Genomic DNA, 19,305 nt, shown 5'->3' with positions numbered 1-19,305 from the left:
TGATCATGTGCTTTCTTTACACTGTATCACACCAGAGACTTGGTAGGCTGTCTACTTGGCTCTCACCCCAGAGTTTCTTCATTCATAGTGGATAAAATGTAACCAATGACTAATGCAAGGTCTGAAGGTGCTCTAACACAAAGAAACATGTTACATTGATAAAGGGCAGGCTCCAGTCAATGGCCATGAACAACTTTAGTTCTGAAAAGTTTGTAAGGTGTTAAAAAATATTTTTGGGTAAGAAATATGATCAGTGAACATAAAACACATTCTCTCTGGTAGAAAACATTTGTAGAAAACATGGTTAACTATACCTTACATTGCTGTCACATTAATTGTAGTCATAACTATTCCAAATAAATGTAAAAAAAAGTACAAATAAATAAATATATATTTCTGACATACACTGCTGTCTGTTATAAAAGTATGAGAGTTACACATTTCAAGTCACTTCCATGTCTTATTTTGTGCAAACACTAGATGGTGTGTAGGTTAGGTCTTGGTAAGGAACTATATTCAAAAGAGGAAACCTGAAAATGCAGGGGAAAAAAGTGCATTTAAACCTATGAATTGATAACTTTTGTAGTATTTATTGATTTCCCAGCTTCATACAAACTGGATGTTGAGGCATAAACATAGTACATTTCAACAAAAATATAACCAATATTTACAATTATTGTATTAAAAATACAAAAAAAAACAACCGAAACATACTCCGCCGATTGTCTTTTTAAAAGACATACAGGTCAAAGTAGTAGAAGAAAGTATGAGAAAAATCACCAGCTAAATGTACACTTCTCACTTTAACATCACACATCAAAACGGAGTAGCAGTTCTACCTACTACAATTATCTTTATGCTTGTACAATGTTGTGCAACGTCTTTGTTTCTCCAAATAGGCCCTTGGCCTGCTAATATGCACATGATCTCCAGAGCTGAAAGAGTGAATGATGATGCATGTCACCATTGTATTCCACGCATTGTTGACAATCTATCGGCTGCCATGAAAATAATACAAATGGACAGAAATGATAATAGTGTAGGAACAGCCCACAGTGAAAAACACAGCACTTGTTTTTTTTACTTCTCCTTCTCAGTCCATCGTTTCTAACTACTGATCAATGTGATCAGCGCAACTCAGTGAAAAGAAAAACAACACAAAAGTGACACTAATTCTGATTGGCAGCCTTCAAAAGTTAATTCTTTCATCTGGGTAACTTCCCCCACCGGAGTCAAAACAAACATATTCAATCATTTTTCTTCAGTCAATTCCAACGATGCTAAGAAATGGTGGAAATACAGGTTGCTCTATGCTAGCATTGCCTAGTAATATACAAATCCATTGATCTTGACGCCTGTGACAGCGGAGGACTTTTCAATGAAGAGGAGGATGTAGCCAACAGCAAGGTAGGAGAGGTGTATTCTAGTTCATTCTAAAAGTAACTGTCCTGTGTTTCGTTTCCAGATTTCTATGAAATATGACCTATAATATTACACTGAGTGAAATCGTTTTCCTTCCGCAAAAAAAGAAAGAAAAGCAGCTTGTGTGTTGGAATGGTGTGGGCATATACCTGTCATAAAACATATTCATGCAAGTAGACCGCTGATTGGCCAGCACATCATTCTCTATGATGAAATAGCAAGCATTTTTTTTTTAAATGGTCTGCTTGATATGTAAAAAAAAAAGAAAATGTAAGTGTTTTTCTCCAATTAATGTTTGGCGACAAATACCAGGATAGGATGAGTCAACATTATTTGGGCATGAGTTAACAGAATATGAACTATTTAAAGTTAGATTTTCACTTGACAGTTACTTTAAATGGTTGACAGAACCCAGGGAAAGTGTTTGGTTATGTAGCACCACTGAAAGGCCTGAGACTCCATTCACCTGTATAGGATTTAAGCCTTGACTTGCCTTTGGGGTGCATAACTAAAAACACGTTCCCCGAGTTGGTTGATTTGCCAATCGGGTATAAATACCCTTTGTGCTTATCTTTTAACATCACAACCCATTAGGGACAAGACTAAGCCAAGATAAATCTCCTGTAGTTGTCCTTTAAAATGCTGTCTAAAATACAGAATTAATATAAGTCACCAGATGACCTGGGTTAAAACATGGATATCAAATAGCCAGATTGACTCCCTAGTTGGGCCACTGCTATGATCCACACAACCTGCCACATATCGTATATGACCTAGAACTGAAGATGTGGCTGGCCATATCGGAAATAGACAGATATCCAGGCCAGGGTTGGGAATGTAGGGTTACACGAAAACCTAAAGTTGTACTGAGAAGTGCTGAAGCCAGACTTGCCCAGTGTGTGTCAGAACATTCGATTATGAACGTGCATGTTGGTTACCCCAAATGACATATTGGTCACCCCAACTGATTTCTCACACTGTGACTGTCCAGTTAGCAGTGGGGGTTGAGCCACCATTAGGATATGTCTAATATGTGAATGACAAGATAATACTGTAATTGTGGAATAAAACTCTTACGTTTGACAGATCTGTTTTTCAGAGTCCACACAGGGATATGAGACTTGGGTATAGCCGCTTTTACCCCCCCCCCCCCCGAGTGCAATAGTTCTTGGAAAGAAGACCTCTAGAAACCTAGAAGAAAGTTCAAAAATTGATCAAATGTCATTTTTTTGTCCTCCATCGTCATTGTCCGTTTTGTTCTCGTTTTATAAAGTAGAAAATTAAAAAGTGCAGACAAAGCTCAACACGTCATGATACTGTGTGTAAAGCGAGGTGGGGTTGGGATAGGGTGTTAGTCTTGGAAAGCTGTTCCAGGACAGCTGTGTGTGTGTGTGTGTGTGTGTGTGTGTGTGTGTGTGTGTGTGTGTGTGTGTGTGTGTGTGTGTGTGTGTGTGTGTGTGTGTGTGTGTACGCGGTTGCCGCACCTAGCTGTGTTTTTTTCAGCAAAACCGTTTGACTTGTTTTTCTTTTTTCCCCCAAAGTGCCAGGCATTTTGTGTCTTTCTTTTTCCATCTCTCCATCTTCTTCTTCACAGTATTTTCTTTTTTTGCATGCAGGGTCATTCAACCCCCCATGATGCTTTAAGGCGGGGGGGGGGGATACGAGCAGAGGAGTCCACCAATGACGGAGAGTCCGGAAGAGGAGGCAGGCAGGCACGTACGTACTGGATTGGTCTGTCCATCAATCAATCAAGTCAGTCTCTCTTGTTCCACCCCCATGGAAGGGACTTCAAGTCACTGCAAAGGACATCCAGCAGAAGACCGTTCTCAGACTGCTGATACCTGCTCATCCTCTGGCAAGAGAAAAAGAGAAAGAAAAATGTTTTTTTTTTTTGTTGCAATGTTGGTTAATTAACACGATGGTAAAATCCTGTAAAAGCATCACAGAAGCAGAAACCCCCACAAAAACATCACTAACTGTCCTCTATGTGAACTTACCGTATCATAACAACTATCAAAACTGAACAATATGCATATTGGCTACAAACAGCAATGTTAAGTGCAAAAAGTGTGAAAAACACTGCCAGGGATGGAGGTGCATGTGTGCAAGCATCGTCAACACAACTGTGCCCGCAGATGAATGCCATTCGACACTACTTGTGACGTGAGAGACAGTAGAGAGAGTGAGGAGCAAAATGTCGCTAATGCCTGGTGAGCTTGGTAAGCTTTGGTCCAAGCATGATGACTTCATGCACATGAGATGCCGTGGTGGGTTTGTGCAATGCCTGGTCCAAGATCTGTTTGTGCTGTCTTGACATCTCCTCAATGCTCATTCCCCATAGGAGTTGGCAAGACGGCACAAACAAAGCTGGGACCGGACTAGGTTTGTGGTGGATATGGGGGTAGTGGTTCAAGTCCGTGTTGTTCCTGGTGGGCATGCAGGTTATCGTTGGTATAAATCAGTCATTTACCTCAGCCTGAGGGGGACCTGCCCTGTAACCCGTACACTCATCTCATGGCCTGGTTGTCTCTGGTGTTGTGTGTGCCACTGTCTTCCTCAGAGCGACTAGTTTGGGAGACAAGGACTCACCCTCCTCTTCCTCCTCAGGCTCTTCCTCCTCGCCTGGCGAGCGGGTGCGGTGGAGCCCTTGGCGCTTGGCATGTTGTTGGGCCTGGTGGTGGTGATGGGAGTCAGGCGACTGGGTGACCATGCGCGAGCGCTGCAAGGCCGTGGTGTAATCGGGCGGGCGGCGGCCGGAGTGGGCCGGGGGCGGCGACTGCGTCTGCCCTTCGCTGAAGTCAGAGATTGTCAGGGCAGTGTAGCCCGGCGGGGTTGGAGGGGGCTCGCGGTACCGGCTCTCCTTTCGCGCTGAAGGGGGGGGGGGGTGAAAGATGGTGGAGTTAATTGGAATTAATACTTTACGCATCTGCGCCACACACACCTCCCAGAAAAAGTGTTGGCATGGAGATCTACATGCGGACATAATTCAGCTGACATGCACTTCTCTCCATGGATGTACACAAATCGTAAAAAGCATGAATGCATGTGAGCAGGGTTTGGCATTTTCAGAACATTGTAAAACCCGACCTTTCATCAGGAACCTGTTAATTTGTTGAGGAACAGGTATGGACACCCTAACATTAGGAACAGGTATGGACACCCTAACATTGGGAACAGGTATGGACACCCTAACATTGGGAACAGGTATGGACACCCTAACATTAGCCTATGAGGACAGCTTAACCCTTACATCAACACAACAGACAAACAAACATTTCAGAGGTCAACTCACTGATAAGACCCTTGTTGCCAGCGGTGATGGGCGATGGCCTCCCGTGCTGCTTGGCCTCGTCAGACCCCATGGACGTGATACTACTCGTCTCTGGGTCAGCGTTCACGTCTTTCCCGCCTCGACGTTTAATCGTGCCCGTGTCACCCTCCGAGTCCTCGCCCCAGTACGCTGCAGAGGAAGATGAAGAGGCCGATGCCCAGCTCCCTCTAGCCTGGGACGCCCACAGTCCAGCGGGGCCCCCTAGTAATGCTTCAGGCCCCCCGTGCGGGTGGACACCAACGCTCCCGCCGACAACACCCCCCGGTCCAAAGGCCAGGGTCTCCCAGCTGCGTCCCTGCTGCATGGTCTGGATGTTGTCATGGGAGCCCGAGGAGCAGGAGGTCCAGGAGCCACGGCCGCTATCGGCGGCGTCCAGGGAGACACGGTCCCCTTGGTCCTGGGTCAACTCCTCCGAGCTGGGGGAGGAGAGCACCATGGCGCAGGGGTACAGGCCCCGGCAGTCCTGCATGGACGAGTAGGAACTGTGTGGGAAGGGGATAAGAGACAAGCTACACATTTACAATGGTTTCTCCATTCATCGACAACACAGCGGACAGGTAGACAAATAAAGGGCTGGGATGAGAAATCTTCCGTTTTCAACTTTTGAAATTAAACTCATCACTGTAACTGTAAATTGTCAGCATTGATTCATACCCGAGGCTGTACTGATCAGAGTCGGTCGTAGCCCTCCTCTCCAGACGCACCCCTCCAGCGTGGGGGTCTCCCACCCCTCCTGAGTGCCTGAGCCCCCTCCTCTCCTCCTGGGCCATGTCGAAGGAGGAGTTGCTGACCAGGCTGGAGCGCGACGAAATCTCGCTGTGACCCGAGTCTGAGTAGGTGTCTCCCGTTCTTGGGTAGCCTGGAGAGAGGAGGGGGTGGTTACAATTAACTGACTGATTCCAATCGACTAGTCCACGGGGTTGTGTTCAGAGGGTTGAAACGTTCAGAACCTCCTAGCATGGATTAACAGCAGGCATAATAAGAAAACACATAGGATCACTACGAGAAACGTATCTTTCTAACTGCACCTAGAAAAACAAACGTCTAACCTCTCAAATCACCACCTTCACTCAGCACACCAGAGAACGTAAAACTTGAACACCCTCAAGTCATGGTCAAAATAATATTCAAAGAACCCACTACCCACCTAGAATCACTAGCCTAAGAAAAGGATAGGAGAAATACACAGCGAGACCCAACTCTATAACAAACCTCAGAACGTGCTTGGGGCAGCGATCCAATCAAAAAAAAAAAAAGATCCTGACACCTTTAGCCCGGAGTCACAATGACTGACATTACAAAGAAATCCCATTCACACACATCAAGAACCCCGTCTCAGAGGCATAAACCCTTTCAACTTCCTCTCCCACTTTGCACACCAGTCATCAAAAATGGAGTCTTCTGTGACATTAAACCCACTGGGCAGACCAACCTCCAGCTACCATTCAGAAAATGAAGTCCGGTGTCCTGGCGTCAAGACAGTCTAGGAAACCCATCCAATAATGAGTGCATTCGTTTCCCCCCGGTGGACCGAAGAGCTTCTAGTGGCTTCTAAGCACACTCCCCTATCGTCGGTGAAGCAGCAGCAACTGAGCGCTCAATCTTCTGAAGCAACTGCCGTACTATGTGTAACACTACTAGACATCACAGCAGCAACTCAGCTACTAAGACGAGTGGGGCGACACAAGCCCCCCCCCCCCCCCCCTATATATACAGGTTCCAACCAGTTCCACTTTGTAAGGTCAACTGGGTCGTGTTCATTTTTTTGCAACGGAAAACCGTTTCTTATTGGACCTGTTTAGGTAGTCCCTCTCCTGTTTCTCTTTTCTTCCATTTGGTGCCTAATGAACACGACTCTGATTTGTTACCTAATCAAAAAACATTGCAATATTAGTCATCATTTAAGACTTGGTTGGAATTGAACAACAAATACCCTGCATGTATAAGGGGGGGAGCATATGGGGAGCCCCAGTATGTGTTCAAGGGCAGCAGCATCTGTCTAGGTTTAGGGCCGGGCTTAGTTTACCTGTGGCTGTCTGTTTACTGGTAAAGGTAACCTTCCGGACACTTTGGCCCTTCAGTGTCCCGAGCCCTACGTGCAGCAAGGCAAAGAGACCGTCACACACAGACAGGACACAGGACAGCAACACAGTATGTAAGGGGTGAGGTAGTTGGGATGGGAGGTAGGGGCGTCTGGGGTGGTTGCTGTGTGGGTTTCAGGGGATAGCCGATTCCAATATGGACCAGCGTAGACTAGGCGTTCTCTAAGAATGGCTTGGCTAAGGGACAGTTTAGTGTTGCGGTTAGGGCTTGGCGATATATCGAATTCATTTGAATGTGGGGGGTTTTGCGCGATATTCCAAAACCCTGTATCGCAAGAATCTAGGTTTTGTTCTTTTTCGTATTCATGAGCGTTTGTGTCCGCTTGTTCCCATGCTGTATTTGGTCTCCTGTCTTTCACTCCTCTGTGCACCTACCCATTTACACCAGAGATCTGTATAGACTGGCATGATGCTCATGTCTCCACCCTAAAAATGGGAGTCGTTGTCCCAAAGGCGGGAACGCAGGTCCGACGCTTAGGTACAAAATAAACCCATAAAAACGTATTGGCCTTATTTTGGTCAGATTTTAGTGAGAGGTTGTTTCGCCTCATCCTTTATGGTTTACACACACACACACACACACACCAAGCCCCTCCCACTTTCTCTCCCACCAACAAAGCTCAGAGATTACATCTTCCTATCTGACAAGCGGTTTCAACTCACTATTGGCATTTGAGGTTTGGTCCAACCGAATTGGTCATATGAACACAAACACACTGAGACATTATTTTACTGCAATAGAGAAGGTCACTTTTCCGACGATACCCTTTTTACGTCTCAACTATTCAAATTGCGCGCAGAGCAGACACTACTAAAACGAGAGTATCAATGAACATCGATTCTGGAAAATGAATGTTCAGTTTGTCACGCGCGGCGTTTGGGTCCCACCTACGGCTAGCGGCATTTTAGCCAAAGACTGTTATGAGCTGTCTACTCTGTGTTCTATAAAATGTACAATAAGCATTTAAAAACAATTATTTAAAAGGAAATATAAGGAATTGGCAACTCGTTCTCATTCTGAGAAATAAGGTAGGCCACTTTCATTTCAACATCTGAACAAAGTGGACAGGCTTGCGCGCTGTTCAAACAGTTGGAGACGGACAGAAGGGTGTGTTCATAACAATTCAACTGTTCAACCTTTGTTGGCTAAACTTGAAACACAAAGATTAGCTGGCTAGTGCCTAGCACGTGGGCTTGAGAGATTGTTGATGAGACCTGTGTTCATTTTCTATAGCCTAATGCCTGCTACAAGAAGTTAGCGCACATTCACTAATAATGACTATGTATGACTCTAGTTAAATTTGTAACAAAAAAGGGCATTTTCATACAGTAGATAGACTTGATCGCCAGATCAGTGATTATTGCAACAACAAAAAAGCAGGCTAAACTATTCTGAGAAAATAATACAATTATTAGTTGGTCTTATGATTGTGGAAGGCATATATTTAGCCTAGGTATAACTTTACAAGGCCTGAATTCATTAGATTATTGCAGACTGTTTGAAATGCAGTGTATTTGACCTTTAATTGTACGACAACGGTTATTTAGAGAACACAAAGAGAATCGAAATATATATCGTGAATCGCCATCAGTTTGAAAAAAATGGAGATATGATTTTTAGGCCATATCGCCCAGCCCTAGTTATGGTGTGTGCCTTTTAAATGTATTGTAACTCCACAAGTAAAGCACAACTTTCCATTTTCATGGGTCATGTCCCATAGCCCCCAAAAACCTTGAGTAACTGTTTCTATATCAACACGACATCACAGTAGGCTGAACAAGTAGTTCCCCTCTATGACCACTAGGTGTCAGCAGTAATTTGCTGAGTCTCTGTATGGGTGAGGGGGGACTGGGCTGAGGTTGAATGGAGGGGATTATAATTTTACCCTTCCTGGGCGAGCTCTGGGGGGAGGTGGGAGGGGAGGAGAGCTGGGAGGCATTAGACACCGTGTCCTCTGTCTGACGCTTGTGACGCTCGCTGGCCTCCTCCGACAGCGATAGGATCTTCTTCAGCGACTGAGGGGAACTCGTGCCTTCAAAACAAAATAGTCAAAATTAGCATTCAGAAAGGGCCAATTTTCCAGACGCAGATTAATCCTTAGAATCTCCAGCCCATATTGTCTAACTAAACTAGCTACCAACAATACAAGCAACATTGTGATCAGGTACATTTGACCTGAAACTGAAATGAATGCATTTTCCTTAGAGGAATCACAGATTGTTTCTTTCTGACACCATACAATGTTCTAAAACGTGCATAATATGTTTTCCCCTCAACTTGTGCAGGTTCTTACCGAATGGTGGCAGGTCCTTGACTGGCACTTTCTTGCGGGAGGGGTAGAGGGCCACAGCGGGCACCTGAAGGGCCTGGTTGCCCTTCTGCAGCTGGCCCCTCTGCTGGCTGGCAGCCCTGGACACCACCGGAGACGTGTCTGGCCTCTTACTGCCACCGGCATTCTTGGGCACTGAGAAAGGGTTGAAGGAGAGTGTTGCTGCTGAACCACAATGGCCACCCGGTGTGCTGGTGTACACACAGCATGCATGTGTGCAACATTTACATGTGTTGATGGAGGGCTCACATTGCAGTCAGAGAACACAAGTGCGCGTATGTGTGGGTGTGTGTGCACAGCATGTACTCTCTCCAGCACTTACGTGTGTTGATGGAGGGCTCACACTGCAGCGAGAGGGTCTGCAGCGCCTCTTCGTTGGTCTCCAGGCTGAGGTTGGACAGGAACTGCTTGACCCTGCGGGCCATCTGGGCATCCTCATACAGCTTCTTGGCGTTCAGGAAGGAGCTGCGCCTCACCCGCTTCTTGTGCCCGCCTGTCTGGGTGACGTCCAGCACCGCCGCGTTGGCACTGCCCTGGCTAAGAGACCTGGTCACACGCGTGTACACACACACACACACACACACACACACACACACGAACACACACACACACAACACACACACACACACACACCACACCACACACACACACACACACACACAGACACACAGACACACAGACACACGCACAAAACACACACATAGAAATGGAGAGGGGAGAGCGAGACCACCATCAGACTATGTGTGTGTACTAATATGTAGATGTCCTGGAAGGTAGTAGAGAGGAGGGTCGTTTGAGAGTCTGACATGCAGAGACCGAGAGGCTTTGGGGGCATTCCTCTCAGCTCCAGAACATTCCATGCATTCTAAGGAAGGGGAGGTGTGTGTGTGTGTTGAGGGTTCAAATAGTGATGTATAGTCATTTCTGTGGTAAACACCAAGGTAGTTGTATTGAAATGCCTTTTCAGCAGAAACTATGGTACATACTGAGTACATACATAGTATAGTGGTATAGTACCTCCTAGGCCACTGTAATGCTGTAATGTAAAGCATGACTAGTCTGGCTGCAGGGCCTAAAATGAACTTTTTGGTCCGCCAGCCACAATGGCAGGTAGATTTAAAAAATCTACCATACACTCAGATTTTTTACCAGCCAAAATATTTTTGGGGCCATAATTACATTAAAAACAACAGATGACATGCTTTGTAATGTTTCTAAAACAAGAAACGTAAGAGGTAATGTGGTTTATTGTTAAATTTGATGTATTGTGACCCGAGTCTTTTAACCAAAATATCAGGGACAAAATGTTCAGCTGCCCCTTTAAGGCCTGGAGGTTACCATGGTAACGGAAGACTCGAGTCACGTGGGTCTTTGAGCTTGTGAACAAACAATGTAAATAGCCAAAAAACAAGGACAAAGTCTCACTTTGTAGACTTGAGTAAATTAGACCTGTGCGCATCGCCTCCAATAACGAATGTATCAGCACTTCACTCCCCTGCCAGTGTTGCTGCGTGAGGATTCATATTTCTTGTGTGATTAGCAAACAAAACAGCAGAAATACTTTGAAAACTGCTATGGCAGCATTTTCTTAACCCTAACTTGCACATTTACTCATACTTGACTTTTGACTATTTTTATTCGTGAATGTAATGTTTGCACTGTAGAGTCCTGCAAATTGACCACCCGCCATTGTGGCTGGTGAATAGACATTCTTACCCCCACAATACCTAAATCTACCCGCATTTGGCAGGCGTTCATTTTATGCCCTGTTTGTCATTGTAGCACACTACAGACTTTCATGTTGAAGATATTTTCAGTCTGGAGGCTGATAAATCCAAACTATGGCAAACTGATGCAAAACAAAAGTAGGCATGCCATTTTTGGTAAGTAGGCTATCTTAGCTGGGAAAACACACAAAGTAATCACTTTTGCTAGTTCATAGATTGGGAATTGCATGGGATGCAAATCGCTCTCAGTTTTAATGCATAATTGCGAAATATTTTGAGAATTCACAAATGGTGGTGTGACCTGAAAAAAGCAAAAGTGATTTTAATTTCCAATTTTAAACACATTTTTGCCAGAGCCAAGCAGTGTTAGAAGGGTATCAAACCATACAGGGTAGTAAAATCAGCACTAAAAGCAAACAAACAAACAAACAAGGCCCCAGAAATGAGGAAGGGAGGGAGCGAACAAATGGGGCAAAAGAAAAAAGCATGGAAAGGTCGGTCACCAAAACTTACCCTAAACTCCTCCATTTCTTCTTCCTAGAAGGGATAGCCATGAACAGTGAAGCGTGGAGGGCAAAGAGTGCACAGGGAGAGAGAGAACGAGAGAGAGAGAAAGAGAGGGAGACAAGCTTAGACAGGATAGACCACAAAGAGCCACCAAGATGAGCAAGTTTACCAGAGGCCCACAATAGCGAGAAAGAGACAAACATTGATAACAACCACCGACACCCGGAAGTGACATCACAGCATGGTGGACATACATAGTCACAGTCAGACACACACACTTACACATGAGCACTGTGGTTTTACGCCAACGATAAGTGGAGAGTACAGAATACAGGAAATAGCTGGGTTGCCCGGGGAAACGGCTGCTCAAGGGAAAAGCGTGGAAGCGCGGAATATTGACAATCTACATGTGAACAATCAGTGACAGTGATTTGATTGGACGTATAGGGGATGGTGAAGCGTTGTTAGTCTTCTGGGATTATATTGGTTTTCCCGATGTTACCTGGTTCTGAACATGAGTGCAGGGTCCATGTTGACGGAGGCCATGCGACCCACGTGGCGAATCTCTTTGGCGATCATACGCAGCTTCTCAAAGTTCACCAGGCCGTCCACTTTTGAGTCGTTCCCTGGGGAAAGACGAGAGAGACTATTTGTTATCGCAGATTGATTAAGATGCCTTGTAGTAGAGTATTGGCATACAGTGGAGTGCAACATCCTATACAAAAATGGTAGACAAATAGCCAATGTATTTATAGTCTCTTGTGAAGGTCTGTTGGCGACACGTGCTGAATCTGACAGTGGAAAGGGAAGGGCTGGGGACGGGCTTTGGCAGAAGCATTGAGAAGGGTGGGCGTTTATCTTAAGATTTGGTTCTGGGTTGCAAAATGAATGTTTCTGAACACATTTTGTGATACAAAATGACAAAGTGTGTCATTGGCTACCTTCGTGCAGGAAGGTGAGGTCCTTCTTGATGACGGGGAATAGGGGGATGATGGGTGGCTGGAGGTTCTGGTTGTTGAGCACGTTGCGGTACTTGGCCATGTTCCTGGACGGGTCAAACAGGTCCTGCAGGTCCCCAAACAGCTTCTCGTACTTACTGGGGAGCTTTTCCCACGTTCCCCGGAGTCTAGATACCGGCGCCAGGTTCAGACCACTGTTGGGGGAGGACCACAGACAGACAGTGAAGTTAGAAGGCTGATAATGTAGAGGGGGTATGCTAACCTCTGGGGATTAGGGTTAGGGGGCTAACTCTGGTTCTAGAGGATGAAAAGGTTTTCAGGCTTTTGTTCCAACACCACACAAACACAGCTGATTCAGCATAAGTCCCGGACTTGGTGTAAAACTCTTCACAATCGGTTTAACCCATCCACATCACAACAATACAACATGGCCACCTGGTCTCCTCTCGTCCTCCTCCTCTCCCACCTCACCTGATGATAGCGAACATGGAGTTGAAGTTCTTGCACTCTCTACAATGGAGAGCAATCTTGATGAAGTGCTTGACGATCTTCATGCGCTTGAGCTGGTTGGGCTCCCGGATCACCTCCGACGCCACCCAGAAGGTCTCTTGGTTGATGACCTCCTCGAAGCGCTTGAGGCAAAACGAGCCCGTCTTGGACTTGAGCTTGAACAGGTCATCGATGTACTCGGTGGGCTCGATGGCGCAGAAGAGCTCGAAGGCGCGCATGGAGAGCTGCGTGGCTACTTCCACAGTGGAGAGCTGGAGGAGGGAGATCTGGCCTTCACGAAGAAGGTCCTGGGCGTCCTCGTCTGAACAGAGGGTCTCCGTCTCCATGTTGCTCTTCAGGTAGTATCTAGAGAGAGGGGAAGAGCAGGGAGCTCGTTTAGTATTTACAAGCAGGTATTCTATTGTAGATAGATAATCTGTCTCTATTTTGTTGGTCCAGTAGAAATCTTAACACAAAGCACATATTCAAAATAAGTACTTTTGTTGTTAGAGTTATTCATAGTATCACATTGAGTAATTATTAACAACCACCTGGTGTTGTGACTATGATGTGACTTGAGTTTAAATAGAAAAAGACAAAGTGTTCAATAATAAGGGACTATGGAAGAGGGGGATTTTAAGATAGGAATGGTCAAGAGGAAGGGGAGACTTGATAGTATTTGCTAGCTTTTGTACAAGAGACAGGACAAAACTGTATAAATAATTGAAAAAATGAATCAATAAAACCAGTCCTTACCTGCCACTGAGCTGTATCCTATCAGCCAGCTTGGACAGCTGCTCTGGTAGCCGCCGTTGCTTGATGACACCCTCAGGCGTGACGGACACCTCGCACAGCGAATAGGCTTCGGGCACCGCGGTCAGGGCGAACTCCCGGATGGCCTGGGCCACCACCTCCTTGGCCGTGGTGTCCTTACCAATCATGATGTATCGACTCTGTTGGTCTGCCTTGAACACCCGCAGCACCTGGTCAGACATGTCTGGTGAGGGGGGGGGGGGGTAGAGGTACAACGTCAACACAATGTTGGACAAACATTGGGGCGGAATTCTCATTTGGGATATGTAGATCACTTAATTGCATTGAAATTACCTGAACAATTATATATGTCAGAATTCATGCACAGTCACATAATTCATTTACCATTGTTTTTATCCCCCAAGGTTAAAAAATCATGGCATCCCCACCTAAATCATTTTGATGTCACCATATCACCCCGATTACAAGTGAAAACACACCAATATGCACTGAGAATGAATGGGTCAATGGAATGCTGGCTGCTTATACTCCGTCAAAAGTTTACAGGAACGATTCCTTTCAAACTGTACTCCAGTTAGATTTAGGCATGCGTTACCCATTAAAACACACTGACTTGATGCCTGCTTTTATCAAGACCGACAAGCCCAGACCATAACCACAGTTAAAAGTTAGCCCTTTAGAGACCAGTTTTAGAAACACCATAGGACGATTGTAAACGAAAAAGCAGTTAGCTGGCAAAGAGGACAAGCGTTGCCGTGGGCAGAGCAGCAGCAGCGTGATACTCACTTGTCACGACCGGGGCTGAAAGAACACAAAGAGTGTGTGTAGGAGAACGTAAATGGGTGTGTCAAACATGGATGCCAGACATCTGGCAAAGTATGTGCACGGTGAGCAATGTATATAAATGCATGCGAAATAGACGGCTTCAACGGAGCTGAAGACAGCCAAGTTGTGCTTATCATATACAGTTGTATACTAGAGGTTCAAAGGAGGGGTGTCTGTCTGTCCTCACCCGGTTGGTTGTTGAAGTCCAGGATGCGGTGGTGGGACTGCAGCAGGTCAGGGTTGCTGGACGATAGGTTGCTGCTGACAGGCAGCGAGGCCGGAATCTGTTTGGACTGCTTCAGGCCCACGATGCTATCGTCCTGTGACTGGCCCACGCCCACATCGCTACGGAAACACAGAGGGAGGGAGGGAGGGGTTAGAAGCAGTTCCACTTTCAGAGGATAGAGGGCGATGTTTGTACAGTAAAGTACACAGTGTACAAAACATTAAGAATATCCTAATATTGAGTTGTGCACCCCACCCCTCAGAACAGCCTCAATTAGTCGGGGCTTGGACTGTACAAGGTGTCGAAAACATTCCACAGGGAAGCTGGCCCATGTTGACTCCAATGCTTCCCACAAATTGGCGGAAAAGTCCTCTGGGTGGTGGACCATTCTTGATAGACATGGAAACTGTTTAGCGTGAAAAACCCAGCAGCGGTGCAGTTCTTGAGACAAACCGGTGCACCTGACACCTACTACCATACTCTGTTCAAAGGAACTTAAATCACCCTCTGAATGGCACACATACACAACCCAGGTCTCAAGGCTTAATAATCCTTCTTTAACCTGTCTCCATTCATCTACACGGATTGAAGTGGATTTAACAAGTGACATCAATAAGGGATGATAGCGTTCACCTAGTCAGTCTACGTCATGGAAAGAGCTCAATACATCTTCAGAAATACAACAAATTAAGCAAAACCCATTTCATTCCACACTCTCCTCTCCTATTTTCTTCAACTCCACTATTATTATTTTTCTTCCACTCCTCTCCAAATGTGACGTTACATTTCCCCCTGGGCTCTTACTTGTATGGTTTTGGGGGAAGGATGCTGGTGAGTGTCTTGTCGAAGATCTTCTTGAGCTTGTTCCTTCCTCCCACCGTGTTGGCTTTGGCCTTCTTACTGGCCTTCTCAAGGCCCATCACCTGCATTAAGGAGGAGGCAGGATACCATTAGGTTAGGATTTAGGAATGTCTTTACTAAGATAAAACCGGGGACATATTCATTAAGGCACATTGTAGCAAAACGTTTTGCAACAGAAAACGAAAAAATTTGTGATTGGAAAATGTCATGGGGTCCCTTCATGTTTCAGTTTTTTTCCTTCTGTTTGGTGCCTAATGAATACGTGCCTGATACCATACACAAAGCATTGTGGATACTGTAGTCCATCATAATAAATCACCTGCTCAACGTCCACCGCCAGGTCAGGGATGGAGTAGCGCGAGCCCTTCTTGATGTCCCCAATCTTGGGCAGGTGTGCCGGGGCTCCATTCTTGCGTTCCACCTCTGGCGGATCCTCACCCTCTGCCTCGTGGTCGTGCTCCGGCCGGGCTAGTAGCTCCTTGAACACTGGGTGAATGAAAGGGGGGAAACGGATTAGTATTTCTTACCTGGTCCTCTTCATTACTGTGTGAAACAAGGCTTCCGTGATAGTGATACTGTTACTTATATTATTAGTGTTAGTCATTATACTGAACAAAAATATAAAACGCAACATTTTCAAAGATGCGTTACAGTTCGTATAAGGAAATCAGTCAATTTAAAGAAATTCATTAGGCCTAATCTATGGATTTCACATGACTGGGAATACAGATATGCATCTGTTGGTCACAGACAGCTTAAAAAAGGTAGGGCATGGATCAGAAAATCAGTCAGTATCTGGTGTGACCACCATTTGCCTCATGCAATGCGACATCTTCTTCGCATTGAGTTGATCGGGCTGTTGATTGTGGCCTGTGAAATGTTGTCCCACTCCTCTTCAATGGCTGTGTGAAGTTGCTGGATATTGACAAGAACTGGAACACACTGTCGATCCAGAGCATCTCAAACATGCTCAATGGGTGACATGTCTGGTGAGTATGCAGGCCATGGAAGAACTGGAACATTTTCAGCTTCCAGGAATTGTATATAGATTCTTGCGACATGGGGCCGTGCATTATCATGCTGAAACCTGAGGTGATGGCGGCGTATGAATGGCACGACAATGGGCCTCAGGATCTCGTCACGGTATCTCTGTGTATTCAAATTGCCATAGATAAAATGCAATTGTGTTCGTTGTCCATAGCTTATGACTACCCATACCATAACCACACCGCCACCATGGGGAACTCTGTTCACAACATTGACATCAGCAAACCACTCGCCCACACGATGCCATACACGTACTCTGCGATTGTGAGGCCGGATGGATGTACTGCCAAATTCTCTAAAGCGACGGATGGGGCTTACAGTAGAGAAGTTAACATTATATTCTCTGGCAACAGCACTGGTGGAAATTCTAGCAGTCAGCATGCCAATTGCATGCTGGCATTGTGTTTTTTAGAGTTGCCTTTTACTGCCCCCAGCACAAGGCGCACCTGTGTAATGACCATGCTGTTTAACCTTTTCTCAATAGGGGGTGCTGTTTACACTTTGAAGATTTTTCATTCCCAGATTAAACTGCCTCGTACTCAATTCTTGCTCGTACAATATGCATATTATTATTACTATTGGATAGAAAACACTCTAGTTTCTAAAACCGTTTGAATTATTTCTCTGAGTGAAACAGAACTCATTCTGCAGCTCACTTCCTGTCAAGAAGTGAGATTTCTGAAATTGAGGTCTCTGTTCCAGGGTCGGTTTATAAYTTCCCTTATAAGCTATGGGGCTACATGCACTGCATACGCCTTCCCCTAGATGTCAGTAAGCGGTGAGAKTTTGAATGGAGCGGATAGCACCATCTGGGGGAGTATAAAAGCTCTTGGAACGGAAGTACCGACCTTTTCGACGAGGCGCCTGACGCAGGAGGGAAACCGGCATGGCGTCTTCAAAAGCTTTTGGTTTAGCAGTTCTATATCTCCGGCTCTGATTTAATTTGTTTTTTGTCTTAAAAACTTCATAAGGTAGTTAATTTAAATCGACATATAGCAGTTTATAGCAGTTTATTGCGATTTTCTGGAGTTTCTTTGTCAGGCGTTATCACGAGTTGGGCACCTCTCCGGTACATCGGCGTTAGCAGCTAATTTCTACAGGAGTAGAGGACATCTTTCAACCAAAAGACGATTGTTCTGGACAAAGGACCACTTGCCCAAGATTCTGATGGGAGATCATCCAAAAGTAAGAGCTATTTATGATGTTAATTCGTATATCTGTGGAAAGATGTAAAATTATTTGTCCGCCATTGATTTAGGCATGGTCTCGCTGTAACGCACGCTGAATGTCGAGTAACGTTAATTTTAAAAATCTAACATAGCGGTTGCATTAAGAACTAATGTGTCTTTCATTTGCTGTCCAACCTGTATTTTTTAGTCAAGTTTACGATTAGTTATCGATTAGATTAGGTGCCTCTCCAAGATGGCGRSGGCCAGATTGCCTGAAATGTTGCTACTAATCACATTGTATAACCACGATTTGTGCTGCTAAATATGCACATTTTCGAACAAAACCTATATGCATTGTGTAATATGATGTTACAGGACTGTCATCTGATGAAGTATATCAAGGTTAGTCAAAAATTATATATATTTTGCTGGATTGTTACGATCGCTAACCTTTGCTACTGGTAAACGGCTTGTGTTTCCGGCTATTGTGGTAAGCTAATATAATGCTAAATTGTGTTTTCGCTGTAAAACACTTAAAAAATCTGAAATATTGGCTGGATTCACAAGATGTTGGTCTTTCATTTGCTGTACGCTGTGTATTTTTCAGAAATGTTTTATGATGAGTATTTCGGTATTTGACGTTGGTCTCTGTAATTATTCTGGCTGCTTCGGCACTATTTCAGATTGCAGCTGCAATGTAGAACTGTGATTTATACCTGAAATATGCAGATTTTTCTAAAAAAACATATGCTATACAATAAATATGTTATCAGACTGTCATCTGATGAAGTTGTTTCTTGGTTAGTGGCTATATATATCTTTATTTGGTCGAAATTGTGATAGCTACCTATGCAGGAAACAAATGGTGGGAAAAAAAAGTTGTGTCTTTTGCTATCGTGGTTAGCTAATAGATTTACATAGTGTCTTCCCTGTAAAACATTTTAAAAATCAGAAATGATGGCTGGATTCACAAGATGTGTATCTTTCATCTGGTGTCTTGGACTTGTGATTTAATGATATTTAGATGCTAGTATTTACTTGTGACGCTATGCTAGGCTATGCTAGTCAGCTTTTTTACTGTGGGGGGTGCTCCCGGATCCGGGATTGGGACCAATTAGAAGTTAATCAGCTTCTTGATATGCCACACCTGTCAGGTGAATGGATTATCTTGGAAAATGAGAAATGCTCACTAACAGGGATGTAAACTGATTTGTGCACACAATTTGAGAAAAATAAGCTTTTTGTGCATATCATATTATGAACCATTTCTGTGATATGGGACCAACACTTTTTTATTCAGTATAGTATTACATTTGTAGTTAGTTCGCCCTCAAAATTCTCACCTAAAAGATTGGTTTTCACAGAAATGGACAAGTGGGTGTTGTTCCTCAGGATCTCATTGGCTTTGGTGAGCTGGACATTTTCAAAGTTCTGCCCATTCACCTCCAGAATCTGCTCAAAGACAAACAAATATACCACAACATTACATACAGTAATCATCCACATCCTCAATCCTTTTAATTCCTGCAGGAGTCA

The 19,305-nt window shown here is 44.8% G+C and overlaps 1 protein-coding gene across 14 annotated transcripts in view; it reads right to left on the bottom strand.

Annotated features, from left to right (window-relative positions):
- Positions 1–568: 568 nt before the first annotated feature.
- Positions 569–19,305, bottom strand: part of LOC111967587 (rap guanine nucleotide exchange factor 2) — a 145,676-nt gene continuing 126,939 nt past the window's right edge. For 4 of the 14 annotated variants that reach the window (XM_070444795.1, XM_070444797.1, XM_070444806.1 and 1 more), the window contains 18 exons: positions 19,113–19,221; positions 15,873–16,039; positions 15,497–15,615; positions 14,654–14,811; positions 14,428–14,442; positions 13,624–13,864; positions 12,850–13,233; positions 12,361–12,572; positions 11,922–12,045; positions 11,426–11,449; positions 9,508–9,731; positions 9,150–9,320; positions 8,742–8,888; positions 6,780–6,845; positions 5,408–5,612; positions 4,715–5,235; positions 3,893–4,290; positions 569–3,274 (listed from right to left, as the gene is read on the bottom strand). In XM_070444795.1, the coding sequence (XP_070300896.1) occupies positions 3,935–4,290; positions 4,715–5,235; positions 5,408–5,612; positions 6,780–6,845; positions 8,742–8,888; positions 9,150–9,320; positions 9,508–9,731; positions 11,426–11,449; positions 11,922–12,045; positions 12,361–12,572; positions 12,850–13,233; positions 13,624–13,864; positions 14,428–14,442; positions 14,654–14,811; positions 15,497–15,615; positions 15,873–16,039; positions 19,113–19,221 (3,243 nt within the window). In that variant the 3' untranslated portion in view covers positions 569–3,274; positions 3,893–3,934. The remainder of the gene's footprint in view (positions 3,275–3,892; positions 4,291–4,714; positions 5,236–5,407; positions 5,613–6,779; positions 6,846–8,741; positions 8,889–9,149; positions 9,321–9,507; positions 9,732–11,425; positions 11,450–11,921; positions 12,046–12,360; positions 12,573–12,849; positions 13,234–13,623; positions 13,865–14,427; positions 14,443–14,653; positions 14,812–15,496; positions 15,616–15,872; positions 16,040–19,112; positions 19,222–19,305) is intronic. The other 10 variants (XM_070444804.1, XM_070444805.1, XM_070444798.1 and 7 more) reach the window with 8 other exon arrangements.

This window comes from Salvelinus sp. IW2-2015, linkage group LG8 (genome assembly GCF_002910315.2).
Source record: "Salvelinus sp. IW2-2015 linkage group LG8, ASM291031v2, whole genome shotgun sequence".
Lineage (NCBI taxonomy): Eukaryota > Metazoa > Chordata > Actinopteri > Salmoniformes > Salmonidae > Salvelinus > Salvelinus sp. IW2-2015.
The sequence above is the reverse complement of the archived record's forward strand: the minus strand, read 5'-3'. Positions and strand labels throughout refer to the sequence as shown.